Source organism: Taeniopygia guttata, chromosome 2, assembly GCF_048771995.1.
Source record: "Taeniopygia guttata chromosome 2, bTaeGut7.mat, whole genome shotgun sequence".
Classification (NCBI taxonomy): domain Eukaryota; kingdom Metazoa; phylum Chordata; class Aves; order Passeriformes; family Estrildidae; genus Taeniopygia; species Taeniopygia guttata.
In genome coordinates, this window is record NC_133026.1 from 74,450,434 (window position 1) to 74,476,958 (window position 26,525).

General features: G+C 39.8%; 1 protein-coding gene across 1 annotated transcript; it reads right to left on the reverse strand.

Annotated features, from left to right (window-relative positions):
• Nucleotides 1-1,809: 1,809 nt before the first annotated feature.
• Nucleotides 1,810-26,135, reverse strand: LOC140682346 (uncharacterized). The gene is made up of 2 exons (XM_072924254.1): nucleotides 25,259-26,135; nucleotides 1,810-3,896 (listed from the first exon to the last, which is right to left on the reverse strand). Exons 1-2 carry the CDS (start codon nucleotides 25,314-25,316, stop codon nucleotides 3,283-3,285), a joined length of 672 nt encoding a protein of 223 aa, XP_072780355.1. The 5' UTR covers nucleotides 25,317-26,135; the 3' UTR covers nucleotides 1,810-3,282.
• Nucleotides 26,136-26,525: the final 390 nt, after the last annotated feature.

Sequence of the window (26,525 nt, forward strand, 5' to 3'; positions counted from 1 at the left end):
TTTGCTATGGGCTACCTACAAATAGCAGAAGGAAGAAAAATTAAAGAGGTTGCTTGTGGTACACTATTTTTAGAGTCCTTCAAACTCTTAATCAGAGGGTGAATTTTGTGTACAGTCGAACAAATGTTTTCTTCCTTTCTACAAAGGTTTCTTTCTTTCTATATGAAACTTGACTTATTTCTTAGCACAACATTGCTTCTATATGAGCAGAGTAGTTTGTCAGTAGGTCAGAAACACAGATGCAATTGTTTGTTTACACTACAAAATGCTTTAGTGAACCTATCTTGCTTGACTAGATTGGGGGCATTAGACTATCTAGGCACTCAGCTTCAGTCAAAGCAGCTGTACTATTTACATGGTGGGCTGCCATCATTTTCAACAGCACCACTGTGAGGGTGCAAAGCAAACTATGCTGTGGGTACTGGAGTAGGAACTTCATAAAGAGGTTTTGTTCCAAGGGGGACTGCAATGTTAAACTTCATCTTCAGTTTATACATGTATAAATATAGGTAGGTAAGTAGGTGTGTATATATATAAATATATATATATATATATATATATATATATATATATATATATATGTATGTATTTTTTTAAACACCTCAACCCAGAACAGAATTTTTCTGCTAGTGTAATTACACAAGCTCTCTCAAAGACTTAACCTGAATTGACAAAAGCTGCCTTCTGTCAGCATGGCTGTGACCAGAGCAGGGGTTCTCTTTAGCAAAACTGCATTGGCCACAATGTGTGAAATTTTTTTATTAAACAAAAATACTGTCTTCTTACATTATCACAGTGTCATAGTCTGGCTTCTGTTTGCACTGTTTCACTGTCAGGCATAAAGCTACAGTATTTGATGGCAGCATGAAGCCAGATGGGGTATAAGCTGCTGCTCAACAAGGTTCAGATTTTAATTAAGGAACATTTATGTAGCAAAAATCTGACAGGCACCTCTGCTGGCATATCATAACATTGAACAAACACTGCATGCATACAGTGAGGTATTTTCTCATTCTTTATGTGATCTCATGTTAAAGAAAAACCCATGTAGTAAAGCAGAGATACTACTATATGTGGTACTTGTCCTGTACCACCAGGTTTCTATAGAATACTTCTTGTACCACCCAGGCACAAGTGCTGTGATGGTTCCTTTCTTTTGTAAAGGTAAGAGTCTCCACGAACAGTCTCAATCTCTCTGGACCCCCTGACAATTTCATTTCATTGCTTAAGAGGAAGGGCTTGTTATTAAGAATAAATTATTCTTATTTACCTTAAAGAATCAAGAGAACCAGTCTCTGGGAGATGATGAAAACTGGTATGCTTGTAATACATGTGTTCTTTCAAGACAAAATATCTTGCTCCTGGCTCTAGGGCAATAGAGTTTTTAAGCACCTTTATGGCCCAAAACATGATGCCAGTCTCTAGCAATACCAGAAAGTAAAACCATTCTCTGGCCCTGGGATTATGAAGCATAACAAGACTTACATCTGCAGTGCTAAGCATTCCTATAACCTCTGCTTGAGGTTATAGGAAAGCTTAGCACTGAAGAAGTAAGAGCTTGTAGCCACATCCAAACTGCCGAATATATCTCCTCCAGCTCACCATGTAACAACGGAGCCTCATTGAGATTATAGTTTTACGAGTGGTCCCAGTGGTCCCACTTGCCTTGCTGCCCCAGACAGGAGGGAGACCAGTGAGTGTTTTGTGTGCTGATGTTTTGGACTACCTAGTCTTTGGGCAGGGAAATAATCAACTTGTGCCACAGCCCTTACTAACAATTTGACAGTATCAAGAACCACAGGACAAGGCTTGGACTTGTAAACTGTCTCTGTTTAGTTTAATAGTATAAACACAGACTTAAACTTTTATGCATGGAAAAGGGTTACATGAATTCAAGGACAGATTGGACAAGCACTTGGAAGTTAAGTCTACTGAGGGCTGCTGAATAGCCAAAACACATGAGCTAGAGAAAATCCCCTGAGCTAAAAACAGCCAGAAATTAGAACAGTCAGGAGATGTGTCATATATAGTTGTTCTGTTCTCACTCTTTCTGGGAATCAACTCAATTGCTAGTCTTTGAAACCACACAGACAGACCTTTGGTTCTCACCACTGAAGATATTCTCAGCCTCTCAGGACTCACAGAAGCAATGAGATATGCACTGAGCTCAGTTGTCTGAGACTTTATCTTTACACATACATGTAGACATATAGAAATGCATTTGCCTTGAGGTTTTTTCTGGTGTTTTTTTTGAAGATCTTTTCTACTGCACTAATGACACCATGAAATGTCAGGAGCACTATGCTGTCACTGCAGCCTCAGCCTGCAGGTGGTCTCAGAGGAAGATACCAGAGCAGACATTTTGTACCCAGCGGCAGCCTAGTGTCCAAAATTTGAGCTAGAGTCTCCTACAAATTAATTAGGTAGAGAGTACATCAGGGTGTTTCACTTCTTTGCAATACATGCTTTAGTTTGCAGTGTGCCTGGTAAAATAACTTCTAATTGAGATTAAGATAGGGAATTACATGTTTTGGTAACACTGATAAATTATTATATGAAACTGGAGACAGTGGATCCACTTGAAAACATTTAGGAGTTTTATTTAATTTGTCAAAATTCTATTCTATCGCCGGCTGGGGGCTATATACAAGTCACGAACGGGACGAGACTGCTGTGGTATGCGTCTCGAGCTGTTTATTTTTTAGCATCAGTCTCATTACATGGTTATGACAATGGGAAGATGTCAGCATCTTACATCTAGGCAACAGACCAAGAACTTAATGTTACAACTTACTTTATAAACTTTTTGACCAGTCACACAAAGCAAAAGCATATTGACAGTAGTTCTATCCAATCACTGTAAGCACACGTACCTTTAGTTAAAACAATGCTTGCTTATTTCGAATACAATACTTGCTTGTAAGCCTCAAGATACAATGCACAGAGCTCCATTATTAAGCTTAGACCTTCTTAATATCTCACCAGATATACTTTTCTGCAACTTAAGAAGTTATTCTACCCAAGCGTTAATACACAGACTATTGTTTTATTTGTCCTTTCTACTTCTTGTATAATTTTTTTGCTGACAACTCTTATAACTACTGCTTAGCTCTAATCACCATCTTGCTGTCTCTGAGGCCTGCCTTTTGCAATGTGCCCAAAACCCTCTGATTTTAAGGAATCCCACATATTCTTGCAGTCATTTCCCAAAGAAAAACCCCATAACTATCTGATAACACAGGATTCATGCACTTTCCCATTTTTGGTACCATGTAGGAGTTTTCAGAGATCCTTTCTCCTTGAAGAGGGAAAATCACTCTCAAGGAAAAGAACAGCAGCCGTATTGCCAGGCGCCAGGTGCTTTCTCTCCCAACAGCAACAGTGTGAGGGAGAGGGCCCATTTGGGGAGGTCTCAGCAGGGCTGGCTGCAGATGAGCAAAGCAGCACCACGGGTGGGGAGGCCGCGTGTCTGAACCTATTGCGCCAAGCTGTGCCACGCCGGGACAGGCAGCGCGGGCGCTGTGCTCTTGCCCGGCTGCGGGCGGGCAGTGGAGAGCACGGGCAGCCACGGCAAGCCCTCCCTCCTTCTCCTTCTCCTTCTCCTTCTCCTTCTCCTTCTCCTTCTCCTTCTCCTTCTCCTTCTCCTTCTCCTTCTCCTTCTCCTTCTCCTTCTCCTTCTCCTTCTCCTTCTCCTTCTCCTTCTCCTTCTCCTTCTCCTTCTCCTTCTCCTTCTCCTTCTCCTTCTCCTTCTCCTTCTCCTTCTCCTTCTCCTTCTCCTTCTCCTTCTCCTTCTCCTTCTCCTTCTCCTTCTCCTTCTCCTTTCTCCTCATCTTCCTGCTCGCCGGATGCTGGAGGTTGCCAGGTGATATAGGTAATAAACATAATTCGCGCCATTCCTTGTATGGAATATATAATGTTAAATACTTGTTAGATTATACCTCATTTGTACTAGCCTCCCCCCTCTTCTCCCCTCCGAGACCGGGTGTATGTTGGAAACTAATTTACAAGTAAGAAGATATGGCTCGCCAGGAGATGGGCCATGTCTGGAAAGCTTCAGGAGACCCCAGGCGCTGATCATCGCGTGAACGACCCGAGATGGATATCTTGGAAATCCCTGAACAGATACATGTGAATGCAGCGTTCAGTAAATTTCATCACGGGATTCAACAACTCCGACACTGAATTATTCTCCCTCATCTCCAAAAAAGAAAATCTTAACATATAGACTCTAAATAGAAGAAAGGACTGATTGCAAAAATCTTGGCCTCAGGCGGAATTTTCCCTATAAAACTCGCTTGTGCCAGGATAGAGGTGTGTGGACATGGAGGAAAACCTCTGATGAGGCTGACTCCTTGTTGCACACCCAGGGCCGACCCCGGGCTCGGCACTGTTCTTTCCTTATGGCTGGCTAGATAAAATTTGATTGCAAAATAAATAATTTATTTTTCATATTAATTTGACTGGACAAATTTTCATTTATAACATCAGGGAACCGGGGGAGTGTCCGGTCCGATCCGGGCAGAGGGCACAGTGGGCAGAGATGCCTGTCGGGCTCCAGCGACCCACAGCCACCACCCATCGTGCTCGCTGGTGTCCTTTGTGGTCCTACCCTGTTCCAGTTTGCCAATAAACATGGACTACCCTCCACTGAAGTGACCAAAAATTAAGTAGACCCAGTGAAGAGCAATCGGTGCATGTCTTCCTACATGCGCAACTTATGTTGCTCTGCTTTGTAGTTGTTTGCTGCATCTTTCCAGACTTTGAGCTGTGCTGCCGTCTTCATGCCAAGACACATGATTTTTCAGAATGTGTTTTTTAGACCAAAAGGTCCTGGGTAATCTTCCATTTACACTACTGGAAGCCTTTTGCTCTGAATGGAGCTACTATGATTTAAAATGTGCCCTCGGATAGAGAGGAGCAAGACCACATACTGCCTTTCTGCTTGAGGTTCTGTAGCCAGTGTGCTGTGCAGATGCAGCATGAGCTCACCTGCAGGCTGGAAGAAACATGTGCCTTTTTTTTCTGTATGGCTACTAAACAATGTGCACTTTTTATTTCTTTAACTATGGCCACTAAACTATCTGAATGGTGATTAAAAAACAAGTCTGAGTTTTGTGGGCAGGTTTGAAGAGGGTTTTGTTCCTCAAGGCGCTGCTACGCAACAATTGGCAATCCTAGAAGTATTAATACCTGCCCTATATGTTAGTACTTACCTGTACATGGAATGAATTGCATGACAGTCACGTGTACTTGACTGGCTACAGAAAGCTGAAGGTCTGAGTCCATCTAACAGTCTGGAACCTCTGTGTCCAGAGAGTCAATGTATTTCTAGCCTGAAATTTATCCCATGAAGGCAGTCTTTCTTAAGGATAGGAGTAATAAAGCTAATAACAAAATCCTTGTAAGAGATCAATTACACTGTGTACAAGTGGGTTCTGGAAACTTGTTTGGAACTGTTATCAGGTTTCTGAGAATTATATTAATGCAGGATCTAGAAAAATTGTGGTACAGTTCAATTATTATTTAATTAGCTAAAGTATTGAATTAGTATCTTCTAATTAATTTAATTATTAATTATTTAATTTCTGCCTTTCAAAAATTGCTCTGAAGGTAAGGCTAGAGATTTCTTAATGATGCTAGAGCTTAATACAATTAACACATATGGTGAAGAATTTCCTCACAGAGCTCTATTTGCCATTAGCTATGAAAGCACTTTGTGAAAGATAAAGTAAAAATTATTTCAATGAAATAGTTACATCAACTATAAAGTGAAACTAGAGTTCCCAAACTTCTTCTCAGATACTGAGATGGAGCCTGAATTCTGCTTTATGTAGACAGGCAGTTCACTTCATTATTTGATTAGCACAATGTCCCCAACCATAGATAATTTTTTTGTTGCTGCCTCCCTGACCTGACTATGCTTCTCACTGGCAGAAGCAGAATACAGATGGCCTTCATCTTCTCAAACGTCTAGTGATGATTCTGCTGACAACAAGGTAGCAACAATAAAATAATAACCATAGATATTTGTCTGCTATGGTGTGAAGAAAGAAATTGAACAAGACCAAAAAAATAACAAATAACTTTCATAATAGCAATATGTCAATTTAAAAAACTGAAACACATTAAAGACTTGCAAGACACAAAAATATTAATATTTATCTTTCAGAAGTTGGATCTGTTACTGTTTTATTTCAATAGATTGTAAGTGACAACGATTCACATTCTGTTTCATATTTTAACATGTGCACACTTAAGTAATAGCTTTTGCAGTATTTGCAGAAATTGTTTTGTTTTGTTTAAAGTCCATGTACATCCCTTTCATGTGAACAATATTCTTACTTTTCAGTGAGAAAACAATTTCAATACCTCAAAGAACTGCCCAGCAGCCAGCTCCCAAGGTGTTTTCTGGGCATCCTTGCCACCCAGCTTGCTGACCTGGTAAGGAGGGCTTTAAACTAGCAATGATATGGAGGGAGAAAATTATCAGAAGCCCTAGTGGAAGTGATGGAAAGGACTGGAGTGATGTGAAAGGATCTGGAGTAATGTGGCAGAAAGAGACCACAGAATCAGGAAAACAGGGCTGAAGGAAGGCCACCTCAAGTGCTTGCATAGAAGCAAGGAAGTGTCTAAAAGGCACAGTTCTGGCGACGTTCCTAAAATTCTTTCTGGGAAATCAACTTATGTTCCTCATGCTGGAATGCCTCTCTAAAGCACCTATGTACTCATATACATAGCATGGGTAATAAGCAAAATGAATTCTAGATCTCTGTGCAGCTGCAGGACCTTAATATTCTTGGGATCATGGAGATGTGGTAGGATGGCTCCCATGACTGAAGTGTTGCAGTGGAGGAATACAAACTTCTTGGAGACCAGGAAGATGAGGAAGGGGAAATTTCACTTCATGTGAGAGAGCATCTGGAGAGCATAGAGCTTTTCCTAGAAATGGATGCTGAACAAAGTGAAAGCTTCTGAGTAAGGATTTAAAAACAGACTGGCATTAATGGCATTGTAGTGGGTATCTGCTATGGGCAGAGATACTAATGGGAAAAGAGAGGTTCCTTGTGGATGTGAAGGTTGACAGGAGTGTTGATACAGTAACCGTGAGATGCTGGAGATCAGACCCTGAGAAAAAGAAACTAGGAAAAAATGAAGATCACAGTTTTCAAGAAAGCAGACTTTGGCCTCTTTAGGGATCTGCTTGGTACAGTCCTGCAGGATAAGGGCTTGGGGAGAGAATGGGACCAAGAAGGCTGCTTTATAGTCAAGAGTCTCCTTGTCCAAGTTCAATAGTAGTCTATCCTGGTGATGAACAAAATGCTCCTGACAAAACAAAGCAGAAAAAAAAAATTATGGAAAACCTCAGAAGATGAAAGCAGGGGCAGGTGGCCTGGGAATAATACAGAGATATTATCTAAGCATACAAAAATGTGACTAAGAAAGTCAAAGCCAAAGTGAGATTGGATCTGGCCAGGGATGTTGCCGTGGTTTGACACGGAAGGGGATTTTCTCAGAAGGAAGAGTGTGGGAGCGGGTCCTGGGGATAATTGTCTCAGGATGCCCTGAGAGACCACCACTGTATGACTTCCCTCCTCCCCGCATGCCAATCACTTGTTATGCTTTCCCCTGTTCATGTCAATCATTAGTTGTACTATCCCTCTGTTCTAGAATGTTCCCTGTTCTTTGTATCCTCATTGGTTCCCTCTTGTTAACCACTCCTTCACCTTGTCCCCATTGGTTCATTCCCTGTCACTCTTCCCCTGCTCCTCCCCTGAGCCTTTCCCTCATTGATTTGTATGTACCCTGACCCTCCTATCCTTACCCAGTTATATACCTTAGCCCGCCCTTGGGACGGGGCTCTCAGAGCCTGCTCCCTTCTCGAGTGGCTGTCTCCCTTCAACCCTGCGCTGCCTCTCCTACAATAAAGCACTCTGAGAAATACAGCAGCCTGTGAGTCATCCAGTCTCGGTGGAAGAACATACTCCAGCTATCCAGGCTCCTGTTGACTGACCCCACTGTGGTGTTCCTTGTGGGACCAAGGTCCAGGGCACGCCACAACTGGCACCCTAACACACTGAACACCTGCGTGGATCAGTGGTGGGGGTCTCCTCTGCCTGCTCGATCTGTGAACCCCTCGCCTGAGGATTGCAAGCAATGTTCGGGACCAGTTCCACGACGAGCCGCGCTTTCATCCGGAAGACAGCTGCTTCGTGGACTGCAGACACCTGGTGGTCATCCGACCTTCAGCTTCGGGGGAAACTCCAGATACCACCTGACCTGCAGTGCTTCCACCACCCCTCGGAGGTCCCTTTCTTTTCAACTGAGGTCCTGCTGGTGAGTTTTGGTGCTTCTTGTCTTTCACCTGACCCAGTCTCTTTTCTTTTCTTTCTACCTTTGCCTTTTTGGGGATTTTCCAGAGCAGTGAGAATGGGCAACCGACTTTCTCCTGCCAGGCGGGATTTTTACTCCCACATTAAGTCTTCCCTTGTTTTGGGGAACGTTTTGTTTAACAAGAGGGATTTGAAGGCTTTTGTTAACCTTATTTTTGACCACTTTCCTAATGTTTCCCGTGATAATTTCTCTTCTGTTTCTTTCTGGGAAAAAGTTGGGAGACTATTATATGACCTTCAGGTCAAGGGGAACTTCAGGGTTGGTCGTTTTTTTCCTCTCTTTCATTACATTTTCCTTTATTTAAACTAAAAGGGGAGAGTTGGGTCCCCTGGTCTCCTACCCCTCATTCTGCCCCCCCAGTCCTAACCCCTTTTCTCCTAAGGGTGGGTTGGGAGACAGATCCTGCCATAACGAGGCACAGGGCTGCTACCGTCTCCCTGCTGTCCCCCGTCCCACTCTGTCCTGTTCTCTCTCTGGGGCTGGCCACCCCAGTGCAAGTCCTACCTCTTCCCTGATTCCTCAACCCCAGAACCCCAGTTTAAAACCTTGCTGTTTGATTTCTGATATATGCGGGCACACTTCACAAAATGGCACCAGCCACATGGCTGAGCCCCAGCCCAAAGACCTTCAAAATGGTGCCTTCCCTCCTCCTTCTTCCCCTCAGGTTCCTGCCATTCCCCTCCCAGCTCCACCTCCACCAAGTGCCGCCCCTGCGTTGAGGCCCTCCCTTCCACCTACATAGATTTGTACGTCATCAGGACCCACCCCCTCTGTCCCCATGGCCACACCCCTGGGTGGGCCCCTGGTGGGAGGGACTGGCCTACAGGAAGGCCACGCCCCTGTGGGTGGGAATCCCATGCTGGAAGGCCATGCCCTGGTGGGCGAGTCTGGCCACGTCTCCCCCTCTCCAGTCACTTCCGGTTCTCACGCTACCAGAACCAGAGGTCGACCTGGCCGGAAGCAGGCCATCTTGGCCTGCCAGGTCTCTTGTCACCGAGGCCAATTGGCTATTGAGAGGATCCGTGCCCTAGCCAGTCCTGCCTCATCCTCAGAGAAGGTTGAGGACAGCGACAGCCCCCAGCCCACACCTAGGTCGGGAGGCAGTTGGGCCCAGATCAGGGAGGAGGCCATTAAGGGTGGGGACTTGGAGTTGGCCAAAGACCTAGGCCCCTTCGCAGCACCGGTTGTACTAAGGAGGGGGAGAGAACCCAGATGGGAACAGCTACCATACGTTGAGGTCAAGGAATTGAGGAAGGCCGCAAAAGACTATGGGAAGGATTCACCCTTCTTCAAGAATGTACTTGATTTGACATTTTCGGGACACATCCTAGTTCAGTATGATTTAAGATATATTGCAAAGTCATTATACACCCCCACCAAGCTCCTTCTATGAGAAATCCATTGGAAGAAACTGTTAACACCACTCAAAAAACATCATCTGACTGAGGCACTTGGTGAGGGGGAAGAGGGTCTTGAAGCTCTGGCGGAGGAGGGTGAGTTCAGCCGGCCCGAGGATCAGATCCTACTTCCCGTCGACCTCCTAAATAAGATCAGGGAAGACGGCCGGCAGGCGTTACTTAAAATACCGGATGGGAAAACCCCCCTCCAGAGCTTCTCTGCAATAACACAAGGCCTGGACAAGAATTTTATCAAGTTTGTTGATGGACTCAAAGAAGCCATAGACCTGCAGATTGACAATCCCAGTGCACAGGAAGAACTTCTAAGGAAAATGGCCATGACAAATGCCAGTGCAGAGATCAAGAAAATATTGAGAGCACTGCCTCAGGACCCCAAGCCCACCATCGCCCAGATGGTGGAGGCATGCGCAAAGGCCACCTCCACAGAGATGGCAGTAGCCATGGCAATAAGTAAAGGGGTCAGGGAGGCAATGTTCAACATGAACACTGTTCGTTGTTTCAGGTGCAGCCAAATGGGGCACATCCAAGCCAATTGCCCTCATTGGCCCCCGGAACCTTTTTACCAGCCCTGTGCTCCCTTCCCAAGGCCTCATTCCAGGAACCCTCACCAGTACCAGCTGGCAGGAAACGGCCCGTGGAGCACAAGGAGGCAGAGTGGCACATCTTCTCGGCCTTATCTAGGATCTCCTGCCAAAATCACCCACGGTCCTTTGGACGCATGGTCACCTGGCAGGTGGGGAGGGTCCACAAAGCTGACAGGGAGGATCTGCGGCCATGGGAACCTACCAATCTCCCACTGGCTGCGTCAGCAGTTGCACTAAAGGTAAACACCCCAGCGCACTGCCATGCTGCAGCCCCGACATCTGCAGAAGGTGGGGTCACCAGATGTCACTAGAGGACACAAGAAAGCACAACACAGTCACTGCTATTGTCACACTAAAGAAACTGATTTTATTTTCTCTGACTTCAGCATTTATAGTTTCCCAAAGGTGACAGTGGATTGGAGGGTGAATGTGACACCTCTCCAATGACACTGCTACTGACACAAACTACCAGTCCATCAAACTTCTCTGCCTCTATGAAGGAATGCAAAACAATAGGTTATTTACAGAAAGTTAAATGAGAATGTTTGCTACAAGAATGTAAACTCAGAAGGCTTTAGAAAATCTTAAAAATCGGGGTGACAATTTTATTTTTTGGTTTTTCTAGGATAAGCCAGTACAAGTACCCCAGTGAACCTTATTTAATAAACTCTATCACTCCATGTGTAAAGGAGCATTAGAATCTGGCAGATAGAAAGCCAATATTCAAGTGTGTTGCTCCTTTTTTGTCCCACAGAATGATGCCTGGCTTTGGATGAGAATTAACAATACCCATTTTCTTTTTCAAATCCTTCTGAAAATCTCCATTTCCTTCCTTGTATTTGCGTAATGAACAAAATCTTTGGCAGTCTGCCAGATTAACTGCTTGCCACATAACAGCCAGGTTGAATGGGAACCCTGAGAATAGGCTGTCTCCTCGTGAGGGTAGAAAAGCTCAAACTTTCCAATAACCTTTTCTTTTAATTGCAGTATATAATCCAAATAATAATTCTTTTCTCTCAAAAAATCCCCTCACCCCATCCTAGTTCCTTCAAGCTCGAGAAGATCCAACGAGGCTCCCTCCAACCTTCTATGTGGCCTTGTGGGGAAAAAAGACCCCTAGTGCTTAGAGGTCATTCCGTAATTTAAAAAGTTCTTCATGACTGAATATTTAGGTTTCATTTAATATTGCTGATACTAAGTTCCTAGGCCTTGCCTGAAAACATTCCTGCAAAATTTAAAGCATTTGAATCTTGTAGGTATATAGTTTTTTAAAAAAATTCTTTACACCTCAATTTTTCCCAGATTATTTTTTAATAGCCTCTTCAATTGAGCAACTCTGCAAATTCTATCTAAAATGTCGTGCAAAATTCAAATGGGAGAAGGAGCTGTATATTTTTTAGTAAGCTGGTAAGTAAAAAAACGATAATACTATGGTTGCTATAAGTAACTTAAATAAACCTCAGTAATCTATTTATGTTCTTCCTATAGTATCCTAAATCTTGTTCTGTAAAGCAAGGCCCTTCTGGTAAGGGTAGGAATTCTGACATACTTTTCTGTCTCTGAACCTCACTACCTAGTCATTCTGAGAGGTATATGTATCTTCCCTAACTTGCCATACAGCTGTCTTAGTACTTCAGAAGCTACAGCTTCTGTCAATATTCAATATGCTAACATTGTTCCTCAGTAATCTTCTTTAATACCCCCAGAACAAATGCATATAAAGAAATTGTAAGAATTATGTAATAGCTTTACTCCAAAGGCTATGGAGCTGTCAGGATGTAGGTTCTTACATTCTATGAGTACATGACTCGGTAAGATGTCTGCTACTTCCTCTTAAGGTACTGAGTATTATACACAAGTCTTGGGAATAAGGACATTATCCATGATCAATGGGCACAGCACAGAAAACAGGAAGGTCCTTGTGTTTGTACTACACTTAGAGCCAAGAGCTACTTTCCACACTAACAACAGGAAATGTTGAGAAATAACAGTCTTGCTCCAAAAATTACATTGAAAATTAGATGTTGTAATGCTCCCGTTAAATTATAGGGAAAAGGATTTAGGCAAATAGCAAGTGAAACAGTGAATATCAAATTAGCTAGGAATTATTTTCTATTAGGAAAATAGAAAAGTCATTACATTTTTGTGGTTTTGGGTAAGGCGCATCAAATACTTCTGTATTGTGTATTCCAAAGCAATAATTCTTGTCCTTGCATTCTGGTAAATCTCCCTAAAGGATGGTCAGACTAAGCATGCTTACTTCAGGAAAGCACAGTGTTCAAGATTCAATAGGCTAGTTTTTGGCCAATAAGTCAGCACAATTGAATTATTTCCAAAGCGTAAATCACATTGTGAACTTTTTACACAATGTACACTAGAGAAAGGACTAGGTAGCACTTTTGTTATTTCGGAATACTTTAATTATAAATGAAAGGTCAGGTGATATTGTTTCCACCTTAGAGTGAAGACTCGATAGGATGCTACTTTAGCAGAAGGGAAAGGGTTCATAGTCCCATAGTCCCAAAGTCCACTGAATTATACTCACTTAACTATTTAAGTGTTTAAAGATATAATAGACTTGACCTTCTGATTTAACTTAGGAAACGCTGCTATACTCCAGTAATGAAACTCAGTTTAGTGTCTTCTTTGAGAATATTACTTTGATTTAGAAAGCCAGTTGGCTCCAGACCACCATATACATTGAAGGGGGTTGAAAACACTTGTAATTATTACTTAATAGCATTACAATATTTCCTGGTAACATGACATACCAGAAATGAGACAAAAAACCCAAGCAAAATGGAGAAGAAGAAATAGGAAAAGAAAGGAAGATGAAACAAAGTTAAGAATGACTAGGAATTTAGAAGCTAATTGCTTATTCTCACTCAGTAACTGGAATTGTGACAATAAAGGTGGTATTCTTCTGACCAAATGTAGAAAACAGCACTGAGTATGGTAAATGATGAATTACAATTCCTTTATAATCACTGGAGAGAAAGATATACTTCCAGGAAGCAATATATATCCTACAAAAGTAGACAACTGAAATAGGTCAAATACAGATTTTTCCAGTGTGTGTAAATTTGTGTCTAACTTTTGACAACTGAATATACAATATTCACCATTGTAAAATCATGTGAGAAACCTATCTATAAGAACCAAAGTAAACAGTAACATGCGATTATTGCCTTAGGAATGTATTATCTCTCTATTTCTTTGTGAAAGTCTCAAAAACAACAGTGTGGAAAGGCAGGATTTGAAACTACACATTCATATTCTGCCCCGTTGATCATATGAACAAAATCTGTCTTACTTTTCTGGAAGAACTGTATAAATCATTAAGAAAATAAGGTAGAGAAACTTGGAATTTTAAGTAGCTTATTGACAAGATTCTTCTGCACTCTTGTATTATGCCCTGCCTCATTTTCCTAAGAAAAATAAAGGGACTAAATACATTATTTACACCTTTCCAGTGCAGCCAAATCTCTCATTCCAAATGCAATTCACTTTAATACCAAGCATGCAACTCACATTTTTAATCCATCCACAGTCAAGTATTGTAAAATATATTAAAGCAAGGTGCAAAACACCTTCTCTTGAGAAAACCTCCTGTTTTAGATTTGAGAGTAATCAAGCATAGTTGAGATTTATATCATGTTGAAAATACTCTCTGAACCCAATGTGAGTTTTAGTATGGGAAGAAGAGATTAGAATTCAGAAGATACCAAGAAAAGAGAGAAGCATGTATCTGGCTTTAAAAAGTGAATATAATCTTCATTTGAAATTGAGCATATGTTCTAAGGAGTCTAAGTGACATGGAAAGCAATATATTAAAAAGTAAAAGCAAAGTATAAGATTAATATCTCTGTATGTCTTTTGAATGCAAGTTGTCAAGTCATCTTTTCTCTGTATTCTTCATCCTTTTTCTACAAAGGAAACTTCCTCTTTTTGGGATAAAGTCGGCAACATTGCACATAAAGTTTAATAAGTGGGTGTATAGTTGTTACACCAAGGTTTCTTTCCTGATTGGTAATTAAGCAATATAGAGCCCATTGTTGGGACTATAAAAGTAGAATTATGACCTTCTTAGATTTATTACCATCAGGTTGCACCTGACATTCCATTACCTGGTCATTCATTATTATCAGAGAGTTCTTGATCAGCTTGTTTCACAAGTCAAAATAACTTGAAAAATTTGTCACTACTTCAGATTCTGTATGTGCAATTCAAGTATTTGGGTCTCAGCAGTGATTCCTGGGGTATTTTGGGATATCTTTTCACTTTAAAACCAGATATTTTTAATACTGTCTTTTATTTCCTAACTTTTCCTTTGCAATTACACACACACATTAAAAAACAAAAAAACAAAAAAACAAAAAAACAAAAAAAAAAAAAAAAAACCCTTTCTGTGGTGATTTGGCTCCTTTCAAGCAAGTTTAGAGAAGGACTTTTCTAAAAGCTTTGGAAATCCATGTACAAATTTTTAACAGAGTTCTTGTTAGAAAATTATTTTGTGCAACTATGGTCTTGCTTTCATAACACACAAACTAAAACTTAAAGAAAAGCTATTTTTATTGTTATTTTGTTTAAAGAGGTTCTGTAGGATCACTCAGCTTGCCTTAAAAAACTTTTTTAAGAGAGGAACTCAAAACAAAATTGGTAAATTTTGAACCAAATTAGAATGGTAATAGTGGAAATTTTGAAGGGAATGAAACTCTTAAAGTTACTGGCCCATAAATAAATTGGAAGAGAACAGCAAGACTGGTTATTCTGTAACTGTAGGAAATACTGCAATAAGGCACCAACCAGGTGGAGAATCTTGCAAATCCTGCAGATGTAGGACCATTCTCTATTCTAGGCACTAGAGAACACAGTTGAAAAATCCTGTAAATTGGGAAAGCATTACTCAGTCTTTTGTTTAATAGGAAAAAAAGTATCCTTAGTGCAAGTCCTCAAGGACCTACTTGTTCCTTAAGCCAGGATATATGTGTATCATCCAGATAATATATGCGACTGCTTGAGAGCTAAAAAACATTCTAACCAGGAGCTCCTATTTCTCATTCAGAATGACAACCTGTTGGGCAGGCATTTATTATGAACTGATAATATTACAGAGTTCACTAGAATGAAATCCAGCATTTCCTTATAGTGGGTGCTTCAGTGCTCATTTGGCTTTATTGCTGAAATAGACTGGCTTGTGAGATGCCAAGACTCAGATCAAATCTAGGTGACTAGAACTTATTTGAGCATGATGGAAGCAATATTTTGAAGGCAGCAACAGATTGGCACCTCAGAGATAAGCCACCTTATCTGGTAGTATCTGCTTGCTACATCTTACTCAGATTTACAAATCCTAAAGTATTTCAAGATCCTCAGATTCTTCTGTAGAGCAAAAAAACATGAAAATGTGGTGCTTAGAGACATGGTTCAGTGGTGGATTTGGCAGTGTAAGATTGATGGTTGTACTCAATCTTGAAGTCTTTTACAACCTTAATGGCACTATGATTCTATATTTCTTGATATTTTCTTTTTGTTACTCCAGAGTTTATACTTCTCTGCACTCTACAACTAGAGATATCATAGAATCATTTGGTTAATTAAAACTCTGCAGCCTATTTCTAGGTAGGTAGAAATTTTAAACTTTTTTCTTGTAAAAGTCTAAAAAGTTTACAATATAAGAAAATTTGACCTTGTCTTTGTATTTAGGTAATACAAATATACTTGCGTCTGGCAGCAAATCTATGGTTAAGAAGCCCACAGACTAAGTGTCAGGACTCTAGTTGCAAAGAATTATTTGGTTTTTGAAAATCATCTCATGGTGAATATTTTGAATCTGGAGGCATGCAGAAAGATTCCTCCTTTTCCAGCAAACACTTTAGCAAGCACATAAGAGGTTTACAGATTAAGAAATCCTGTCAATAAAACTGGTTTTCAGTTGTGATGACTTAGAATGGTGAGCCATCACTTTATATTTAAAATTTTGACAGTATTTTAAATATTAGTGGAAGTTCCTTGCAGTGCCTCTCACTCTACTCTAAAGAGGTGAATTTTCTATAAAGTAGAATTATAGGAAAAAGGATAGAGAAAAAGATCTGAAAATTATTCAGAGGTATAAAGAACCTTAGATGCTGTATAAGGTGCAACTAAATTGCCTAGGACTCCTTAGGACTGTCAAAGAAAGTACACTAGTGCTTTATGGAAGAGGTGATTTAAGAGATGATTTTTCATTTCCTGTAACATTTTCCTGAAGAAGTGAGAAGTACCTGTAAAATTCCACAGGTAACATTTAAAATCAGATTCCTCACATTATTTATGATAGAAGGAGTTTCTCCTTCCTGTCCTAAAAGCAAATTGGACAAGGTGGCAAGCATACAAATGAGTATCCATGGATGCAATGAACTTAATGTAAATTTTTACTCTTGTGACCAAGAAGCAGTTCCTAGAAGATGGTGGATCTCCACAAATATCCCCTTTTATAAGTTAACTAAACTTTCAGAACTAGTCATATTCTTATGGTCCAGGATTTCCACCATCCACAGTGAGCTTCAGCATCCTACTGCCATTGTATGTTCAGCTCTCTCAGTCATAGTCACACAATAATTTTGAAAACAGCTGGAGTGGTTTCAGATATTTCTGCCTTTCAGCTATTATTTGCTGCACTGAGGCTGGAGCTTTCAGTCTCTGACAGAAAGTAGCAGAAGAAGAGAAATTGAAGTTCTATCTGCAGTGTCACTGGTGTGCCTTAGTAAGCTCAAAGGATGTTATACCGCTCTGTATTACAAGTGTCTGGAAAAATTATGGCTCAAGCACACAGAAGCTCAAATCAATGCTCCTGGCCATTTGTAAATTGTCAGTACATGTTAAATAGTGTAGACTCTAGATTTTAGATGTTGTTCAAGTATAAGTTCCGTGAGAAACATAAGATTCATATCTGTAACTGGTGACTAGTCTCCAAACACTGTAGTGTGAAGACAACGTCTTGAAACACTTGGTTTTTTTCCTTTTTCCCCCTCCACTCTTTTGAAAATACAACAACATCACCCGCAGTTAAAGTAGCTCCTCAAACTACTACTAAAATAGGCTGCAGCTTCATCAATCCAGGGATGCCTGGATTCAAAGATCCCCGGAGAACTTTCATCACTACTTGGGGGTATGTTCATGTGGAAAGATATGCAGATGAACATATTTTAAGTCTAAAAAAACTGAGTCTTTTCATTACTTTTATATGCTGCCAGGTTTCATATACTTTCCTCTGGAAACAACAAGTAAAGGTGTCCTTATTTCTGCCCATTGAGCCCTTACAATCAAAAACCATCAGTCATCCACACTCCACCCTCTAAGCTGTCCAGCTGAGATGCTGGAAGAAAGAGTGACTGCTAAGGCACAGCAAATCCCTGTCTAAATCTACTGTAATTTACCTTTTTCATGCAATACTGTTCCCATCTCTATCTCTGAATGAAATAGAGCACAAAAAGTGTTTCCTACTTTCAGACTGAAGAAGCTGCTATATTTTGGATTATCATGTCATACAGACAAAATAAACTGAACTTCTGCTTTCATATTTCAGGTCATTTATGCAATTTATTCAGCTTGCCATAAACAAAAATGTCAGCCCCTTTTCTTTAAAGAAAATTTTCACTATTTATGGGTCTAGACCATCAATAAGTTGACTGAGGACACAGTTCCCCACCTTTTGCTTGTGCAGCTGAAGGTGGGAAAGTGAGCATGGCTAATAAGTTACAGTTCACTAAGCAGCATCACAAATATGAGAAGCATTTGGTTTAATAACAGCTAACATAGCAATAGGGAACAAAGGCACATGTACCTGTGTGTGAGTTTCTTTAAGAGCTGCCATAATAGACCCCCATGTAGCGAGGTGCCTATAAGTATTGGCATCATTGTTCCTGCCAATATTAAAAAGTTTCTGTTCTACTGCATGCCAGGCTTACTGGAAGTCCCAGTTGAAGGGAAATCTTTTACACGTGTGGACACCCAATCTAGCAAGGTGCTTAGCTTAGCATTGAAGATGTCTGTGCTTTGCCAATGCAGGAGGTGCCAATGCAGGAGGTCTAGGCTGTCTTTGTTCCAGGGATATTTTTCCTCCCATAATTCTTCCACTGCTCACCTGACAGGTGATGGGCATGCATTTGGGTTCCTTTACCAAACTTTTCCTGGTCTACCCTGATTCCTGGTCCAATGAAAGTTTCTATTGGTGCAGTCCACATCTTTCATCACCTTCGAAATGTCCTGGTTTGGGCAACCATTTGTAGCAATGAGGATCAAAGACATATGGACCTCCTTGCTTCTCCCTAAGAAGGTAATTTATTGTAATAAACCAATAACTTTTTTGTTCTAAACTTGAACCAAAACAAGCACTCATTGGCTGCCTGCCACTGCAGTGTCGCTGTTCATGCATCCCTTTACCCAATCAGCTCTCTGATCATGTGATGTCTACGCGGCTCCTCAACCAATCACTTCCTCATGCCCAAGGCAAACACATACCAGGTATACAACCTGTTCTCTGTTTCTTATTTCCCTGTTAGCTGAATCTTTCCCAGAGTGCTTTCTTTTGAGCAAGGATTGAATAGGATTTCTTGTCTCCCACAAGCTAAAACAGAGTTTTCAGGCAGATTTGTAATCAGAGCAACAGAGCTACATGCTTCAGCTGTTTCTTGATGGATGACTAGAGGTGAAAATGTCAAGTCTGTGCTATGTTTATGCCATTCCCCTAAAAATATCCCAGGCACCAGGCCACATTTCAAATCCATAGTCAAGTACATTGTCAGTCTGAGCTTGACTTGATGCTAGTGAACAGCTGCACATTTTGGACTTAGGTGAAAACTATGAAGCCAATGTACCTATCCTGTCACACAAAAATCCAAATAAGGGGAAAAAAGTATGTCAGTTGAAATAGTGAAATGGCACATATCATTAATTTGTGTAGGCCATAAAAATTGAGAATTTACATGACTTTTTAGCCTGAGTCAGTGCTTCACTCAATAACAAATGGATTAAGAATTCAAAGTTTAAGCTCAGCCATAGCCTCTTAAGATAGATGCAAAGATTCCATAACAGTTACTGTTAGTCAGACCATATGCAGCAACAGGATCACAGTACACAATTATACAAAGTGACGGATAAGTCACTTGATAAACTGTCTTGTCTTTCTTTTTGTTTGTCCTCATATAATGACCTACTTTCAAATGCACCTACTAAAGTATATTTTATGGATATGTGTTCAATTGGTGTTTTATATCTTTGTATGTCATTAATAATTGTGACTCAGTAGAAAAAGTAACAGTTGCATAACTAGGTTGATTTCAGAGTAAAAAATATTTCTGTTCCTCAGCTCCATGAAAACAATAACATAAAGATGAAAATTCTGTAGTGTTTTACAGACTGAAACCAAGGAGCCCATATTCTGATACTGTCTTAAGGAAAATGTAAATTCATGGCCACCTTTTCTTGCATGTGCTCAAGGAGAGCTTTGGGTCTTTCTTTGATTTGGGGTTTCAGAGTATGCAGACATAAATGTCACAGCAGCACTTTGAAAATGTGTGAAATTGGAGAAGAATGTAAATAGTTCAAAAGAGACCATTTAAACTTCAGTAACAGAATATTCCTGAAAAAGGTATTTGATTAAAAAATATGCAAAAATAAAATCTCTTATAGCTCACAGAATCCATGTGAAAAAGAAATGACACATTTAAGAAATTAGATATATTTGAAAGAGTAACTCTCTCCACAAAGAGACCAGAATAGGCAGAGTTAAGGACATTCCAAGGCCATGCAGGTAAACTTAAGAGCCAAGGAGGCTTTGTAAAGATTTGAAAAAAAAAATGTAAAAAAAAGAGTGAAATGTCAGAAAAGAGTGAAAACCCAGTGATACAGCCTGAGTAAAAACTGGCCCATTGAGAAACAGTTTACATACAAATATTGCTGATCCAATCTTTCCCAGATTTCACTCTTAAGGATTTTACAGTTGCATTTTCTTCAATAATATAAGTAATCCCGTGATTACATTTTCTTAGTTAGTCCAGAAAATGGACATAAATGCATATTCCAAAAATAGTCAGGACTAAGTTATTGAATTAACTGTTTTCAGCTTTCTGCCTGTGAAATTCATGACAGGACCATAAGTAATTGAACAAGAAAGACGTACACCCAGGACTCCTGAGGCTGACTAAGCAACACCGCTGAGGTTCTTAGAAGGCAATGCCAGAAGTGGAGCAAAACCACCATGATGTTTAGTGACTCTCTCTAGACCATTCTGCTCTGGGCATGGCACATAGGCCAGTAAAATCACATTCTGCTAAGACTAAGACACAATCTAGGGCATACTAAAAGACCTTCTGAATTACTGTATTTGGGCCTTTTCATGTAATATTTTTAATGCAAGATTAAATCCCATTAAAATCTACAGAGAAGAACACTAGGAAATGTATCATATATATCAAAAGATTAAGAAAAGTGTGGGAGATGGCCATGGGGAAGACAAAGCCGGGATGCCATGGGAAAGCACCATCATTTAACATAGAGGCTGGTGCAACTTCCCATGATTCCTTGCTTTTTCAGGTAACTATGGTTGTCAGTCACTAGGTGTTCACACCCCAGTTCTAGAAAATACTGTATCCACTGTTCCCCCATTAGTCCTCCCTGGAAAACCACTCCTTCCTTGCTTCCCCATGGGTACAGGTCGAGTCCCCCCACTCCAACTCCTCCCCTGCCTCCTCTCCCCATTGGATGATTTGTATCCTGACCCTTTCCACCTCCCCTCAGTGATATACCCTGACCCTGCCGCGGTCCTGGCTCTTTGCCACCAGTTCTCTTCAGCAGAGGTTTTGTTCCTGCTTCTACCCTGCCTCCTGGGATTCTACCCACTCCTATCCTGCCTGGACCCTTGGATTTCTCCTTAATAAACCCTGCTGGATTGTACCAAGAGCCCTCTCGTCATTCTGGTGAGGCTTTTATTACACCATCTGGGCTCGGGCGTCTGGTGGGCTGGGAGAGTTGCTGACACAGGCCAGAGCGGAGACACTCTCAGTACCGCAGACACCCCGACAGCACCTGCTCGGGAAGCTATCTAAGGCCACCCACAGAAAAGTATCTTAAAAGTGCTGGGGAGAACCTAGTGTTAAAGGTATAGCAAATTACAGAAATGTAAAAGACATTTAAATCCATTTATGTGGAAATTCTCGTTTGATACAGAAGCCAAAATCAAGTCTAGTCAATCAGTCAACCCTGTTTTACAGGTTTTTTTCTTTATTTTCCTTAATCCCCAAAGAATTTAAAGCCTCAAGTTTTACCAGCATCCAAATGAGAGAGACAGATCTTCACAACGTGGACAAATATTAGAGATGGATGAAATAGTTAAGACAACACCGAGATCAGCCCAAACCTTTACTAATAAAGCAGATGGAAATTTGTGATAATTGAGTGTGTACTGTTAATTTTAGGTTTTTCTACAATTTCATGCATATATGAACTAATTCTAGACCCTGAATCTGGGGTTAGAAGAGGTGGTGCAAAACTGACTCAGACAACATTAATATTTTGGTGGGAATGGAAGATGATTGCATGAAAGTTTTTACTTGTACCTTTTTTTCTCATGGGATTTTCAGTACAGCTATTTTTAAGCAACAGGGAATTTGGCTAACTTGGAAATAAAATATGAACAAATATGAACATATAGATTTTTGAGGACTGGATTTAACCTCTTCACCCTTCCTTTTTTGCTTTATATGTCTGTCTAGCATATCAATAATCAGCAGAAAAAGGGAGGCAGAGGGGAAGAAGAAAGAATTTCACATTCCTGTATTTCAGCTAGCGCATTCCTTGAGAGTATAAGAGAGGTGGCTCAAAAAATGCAGACTTCAGAATTTATGTGATTTTGGTATGTGTAGCAATGCACTTTGGATGCATTAATAAAAATGGTTTAAAAAGTGCACCTTTTTGGGGGGTCAGTTTAATCTACTTAGCTCCACAAATTTCAGCATTATTCTGAATTAAAAGTCACATAGAAACATCTATGAGCATCAAATTGTGCAGCTGTTCATACATCTGTCAATGGGAAGTGGAAGAGAAGATAGTGTGATGCCTCTTAATATAGCGTTAAGAGCCAAGAGCCTTGGATACAATTCTCAGCTCTGCTGCAAATGCCCGTGTGACCTCGAGAAAAAACCTCTCTCAGCTTCACCTGTAAATGCTTCTCTTTCTCACAGGGTCATTATCAGCTCAATTTAATTAATAGCTGTTGGGCATTTTTCCATCCCTTTAGAGAAGGCACCGTAAAACATAGTCTATTCCATTTGTCCTGAAATGAAAAGTGTACAATGAGAGGGAAAATCTTCAAAACAGATTAACACCATCCCCTAACACCCCCAATAGGAAACACAAACACAAATGTTATGCATCACCAGCCCTCCTTCGGTCTGACCTGCCGACTCCCTGCAACCCTTTCACATGTGCCGGAATTCAGCCCTTTCTTTCCTTCTGTATTTCCCTTTCCCACCCTTCCTACTGTTCCTACCTGCACAACTGCTAAAGTTTTAAGTGCCCCACATTTACCAGATTAAGTTAGTTTAATTGCAGATTGTTTAACTGTTCATGTTCTCATTCCAGAGTTGGTAATATTTCCACTGCTGAAGGCAAACCTGCAGCCAGAAAAAAACTACATTTCTTCTACTAGATTGCATCAGCTTTTCTGGCCTATATGCATTAAGACAACTGAGCAAGTAGGGGGAAAAAAGTCCATTTAGTGTTACTTAAGTTATTTTAAAACAACCCGATAAAATAATACACTCTCTATTTATAAGTCTACATATAGTAATCCAAAAATATTCTACAGTAGATCAAATATTTTTATTTTCTTTACACATGGCTGACCATTCATGTTAAAATTTAGCAGGATTAAGTTCAATGTCCATTTCAACTCTGTGTGATGTTGTTGCTTGGTTATATACAGTGCATGTAGAAAAAGAACCATTAGGAGTCAGCCCTTGGCTGGAATTAACTGAATTTACTGAAAGTAAATCAATTCAGGAAGCATAAAGTCCAATCAGATTGGGGAGGTTGCATTGCTGGAAAATACTATAGATAGAAAAGAGAAAGCCTGATAAATTTTGGGTCAAAAAAGTAATTAGAGCTTTCTGTGTCATGGTACACACAGATCAGTAATTTATTCATTGTTTCTCTGAATAGGAGGAAATTAGTATCCTTTTAGAAAGGCATCATTCAAATCCTCATATTTCCATAGTTAAATTGCTCACACTATTTAAAATCAATCCTTCATATCTTGTCTGAATGTGTCTCCAAACATTGGTCTTGTTATGTCTACAAACTGTTGTTTGCTACCAGACATCCTTACTCATGCAGAAACTTTGAAACTGTAACCAAGAAATTTCTTTTCTTCCTGAATTCCTTCTTGGCTAATCCAAGGATACTGAACTTCTTGGTTTATCACTACATTCCATACTTTCCAGATCCTATTCTTGTTGCATTTTCAGAAAGATTTCCACATTTTTCTAGACGCAGAGATTTTCTTATACCCTATTTCTCTCTTAGAGTACTCTGTCTACTGTTCCCTTGGCTATGAAGTGCAAAGTTCTCTTTGAAGCACTTACATTCCTGAGTATAATATGATAAAATGGTTATGTTGGAGTGTCATTAAAACTGCTGTGCCTTACAGAAGAGGAATCACAGAATAGTTAAGAGTTGGAAGGAACCTTGGGGATCATTTAGTCCAACTCCTACACCAAGACAGGGTCGTGTAATTAGTTTCTCTAATTACCCATGGAACATATTCACTGATCAAATTTACATCAATGAGGATTTATTATGTTGAAAATTGCAGAGAATGCAATTATAAAAGCATGGCAATATACTAGAGCAGTATGTTGCATAACATATATTCTGTGTGGTAGCTAATTATAGTCAGTAAAAAAATTTGCCCATTTATTTTAGGTTTTGAACAGGTTAGTTGCAATAATTATAATAATTAATTATCAAATTAATTATGTGTAGTTTATTTTGGCATAAAAACTGATGTGAAGACTCATTATCCATTCTCTGAAAAAGCAGGGTGAGAGAGAAGTTGAAATATGAAAAGTCATTCTACTCACATGGTTACTGATTCACAAAGGCCAGCTGGCAGCATTTTCTTTAATGTTGTCAATCAGACATTGAGCGGAATTTTCTAAACTTGCTAAACCAGTTATGGTCACAAAATATAAATACAAAAGCACCTCTGCATGCTAGAAAATAATTGTGCTCACAGCAAACAGACTTCACTATGCAAAATTACATAAAATCAGAATTAAATGCAGTATAAGGAAAGAACAAAGAAAATGAAAGGAATGAAAAATTGTGAGGTTGTACAGACACTGTGCATTTCTTAATAATAATATTAATTTATTAATATTAATTAGTTTTCAGGTTACTGCTTCATTTTGTAAAGATGGATTTTGATTTTTGCATACATGCTATAATTGATTCCAATTTTATTTATGACTATTCTATAGTGTAATTTTTTGTTTAGAATCCAAGATACATGTGACAGAATTTCTTATTTTATTTATTCAGTGACACAGTAGCTTTAACATAGCCTTTAGCTAACATAAATGTAACTTTATGTTTCTCCATGTACCTAAACAACATTATAATTCAAGTCTGCAATATAAGCTTGCTGAGATAAGAAAGAAACATTCCATATATACAGGTGCCTAGCCCCAGAAGTGGTTTAGGAGTTCTTCCTGACAGAGGGTACATTACTGGAAGCCAAATAATATTTTTAATGCATTGGAAAAATCATGAAAAAAGAATAAGAAAAAAATATTCAAAATAAGTTAATTGAAGTCAAAGAATTACCTGGGTTTTTTGGTTTTTTTCCAATTCTTAAATTGATGGCGATACTTGCTTTCACCATTCAGTCATGGGTCAGAAAGGCAAAAGTGGTTCTTCCTGAGGAACTAGTGAGACATGAGAAGATATTCAATCTCTGTGTTGCACTTTCAGCCAGAGTGCTCAGTCTCCAGGATGCAAACTTTTTAAACCATTTCTATATTCACTTTTGCTGTGCTGGGGGACCAGTACACTCAATGTTCAAGCAGATGCTCTGAGTTTGTTAAAAGCAGGCATTTGCAAACAAACCCAAACCTCTTCTAAATGTTTCATATTTATTTATTTATTTGTTTGTTTGGATTTTTCATGTGGAGATTTGCTTTTTGCTTTCTATCCTGTCTTTTTACCTCTCTTCCAATGTTTTAAAACAAGTGAGTTATTATAATAGAGCCTGCTAAAAGACATCTTTCATGGACAGCAGAAATGTTTCATGGACAGTAGAAATTTGTTTACTGAAATGTTCTTTGGTCAAGCTGTTGCCTGTAGGGAGCTTTCCAGTATGCAAACTGCAGTGCTTTCAGGGAGACAGACCCTCTTCATGCTGCCATCACAGAAAGGGAGAGAAAGCTGACTATTAGATTCTGTCCTCCCCTTGCATCCTTCCCATTCCACTCTAACTCAGCTTCAGAGCTTTTTCTCAGTGAAAGGACCAGATGACCCAATAGACAACCTATATTTTGCTGGTTCTCCCCAGTGGTGATGTTCTGTGTACTTGGCAAAAATGGAAGGCACAGATCATGGAACATGTCAGCATCACCAGGAATGTGCAGCCCAAAGAATTTGTTCCAGCTGAAACACAATAAAATTTAACACAAAACAAACTCAATACATTCATCTTCAACTACTGTTTAACACAGTCTAAAATCTCCTGGACTTAATCCAGTGCATGCCTTACATTGAACCATAGGTTAAGTCTACTAATCCCTTCCTTATGTATTTACATATTGCAGGCACAAATCAGTCTTGCCTCTGTTTTTTTAAATAATAATGTGCTGGCTGCCTAATAAACTATTTTATATAAGTAGCATTTTTCCTTCTGTAATCCATTGAGTTCAGTATATAAGCTCATCACAGACCTTGTTTTGTTCATACTCAGAATTTTCAAGCTTGCAACCTAAACACAGGTTCTTTAAATAAAAGTTTAAGACAACTAAACATACTGCCTGCTTTTAGAATCAGTTATTCAATCCTATTCATCCAGAAATTTACAGGTGATTTGTATATTTGCTTATAT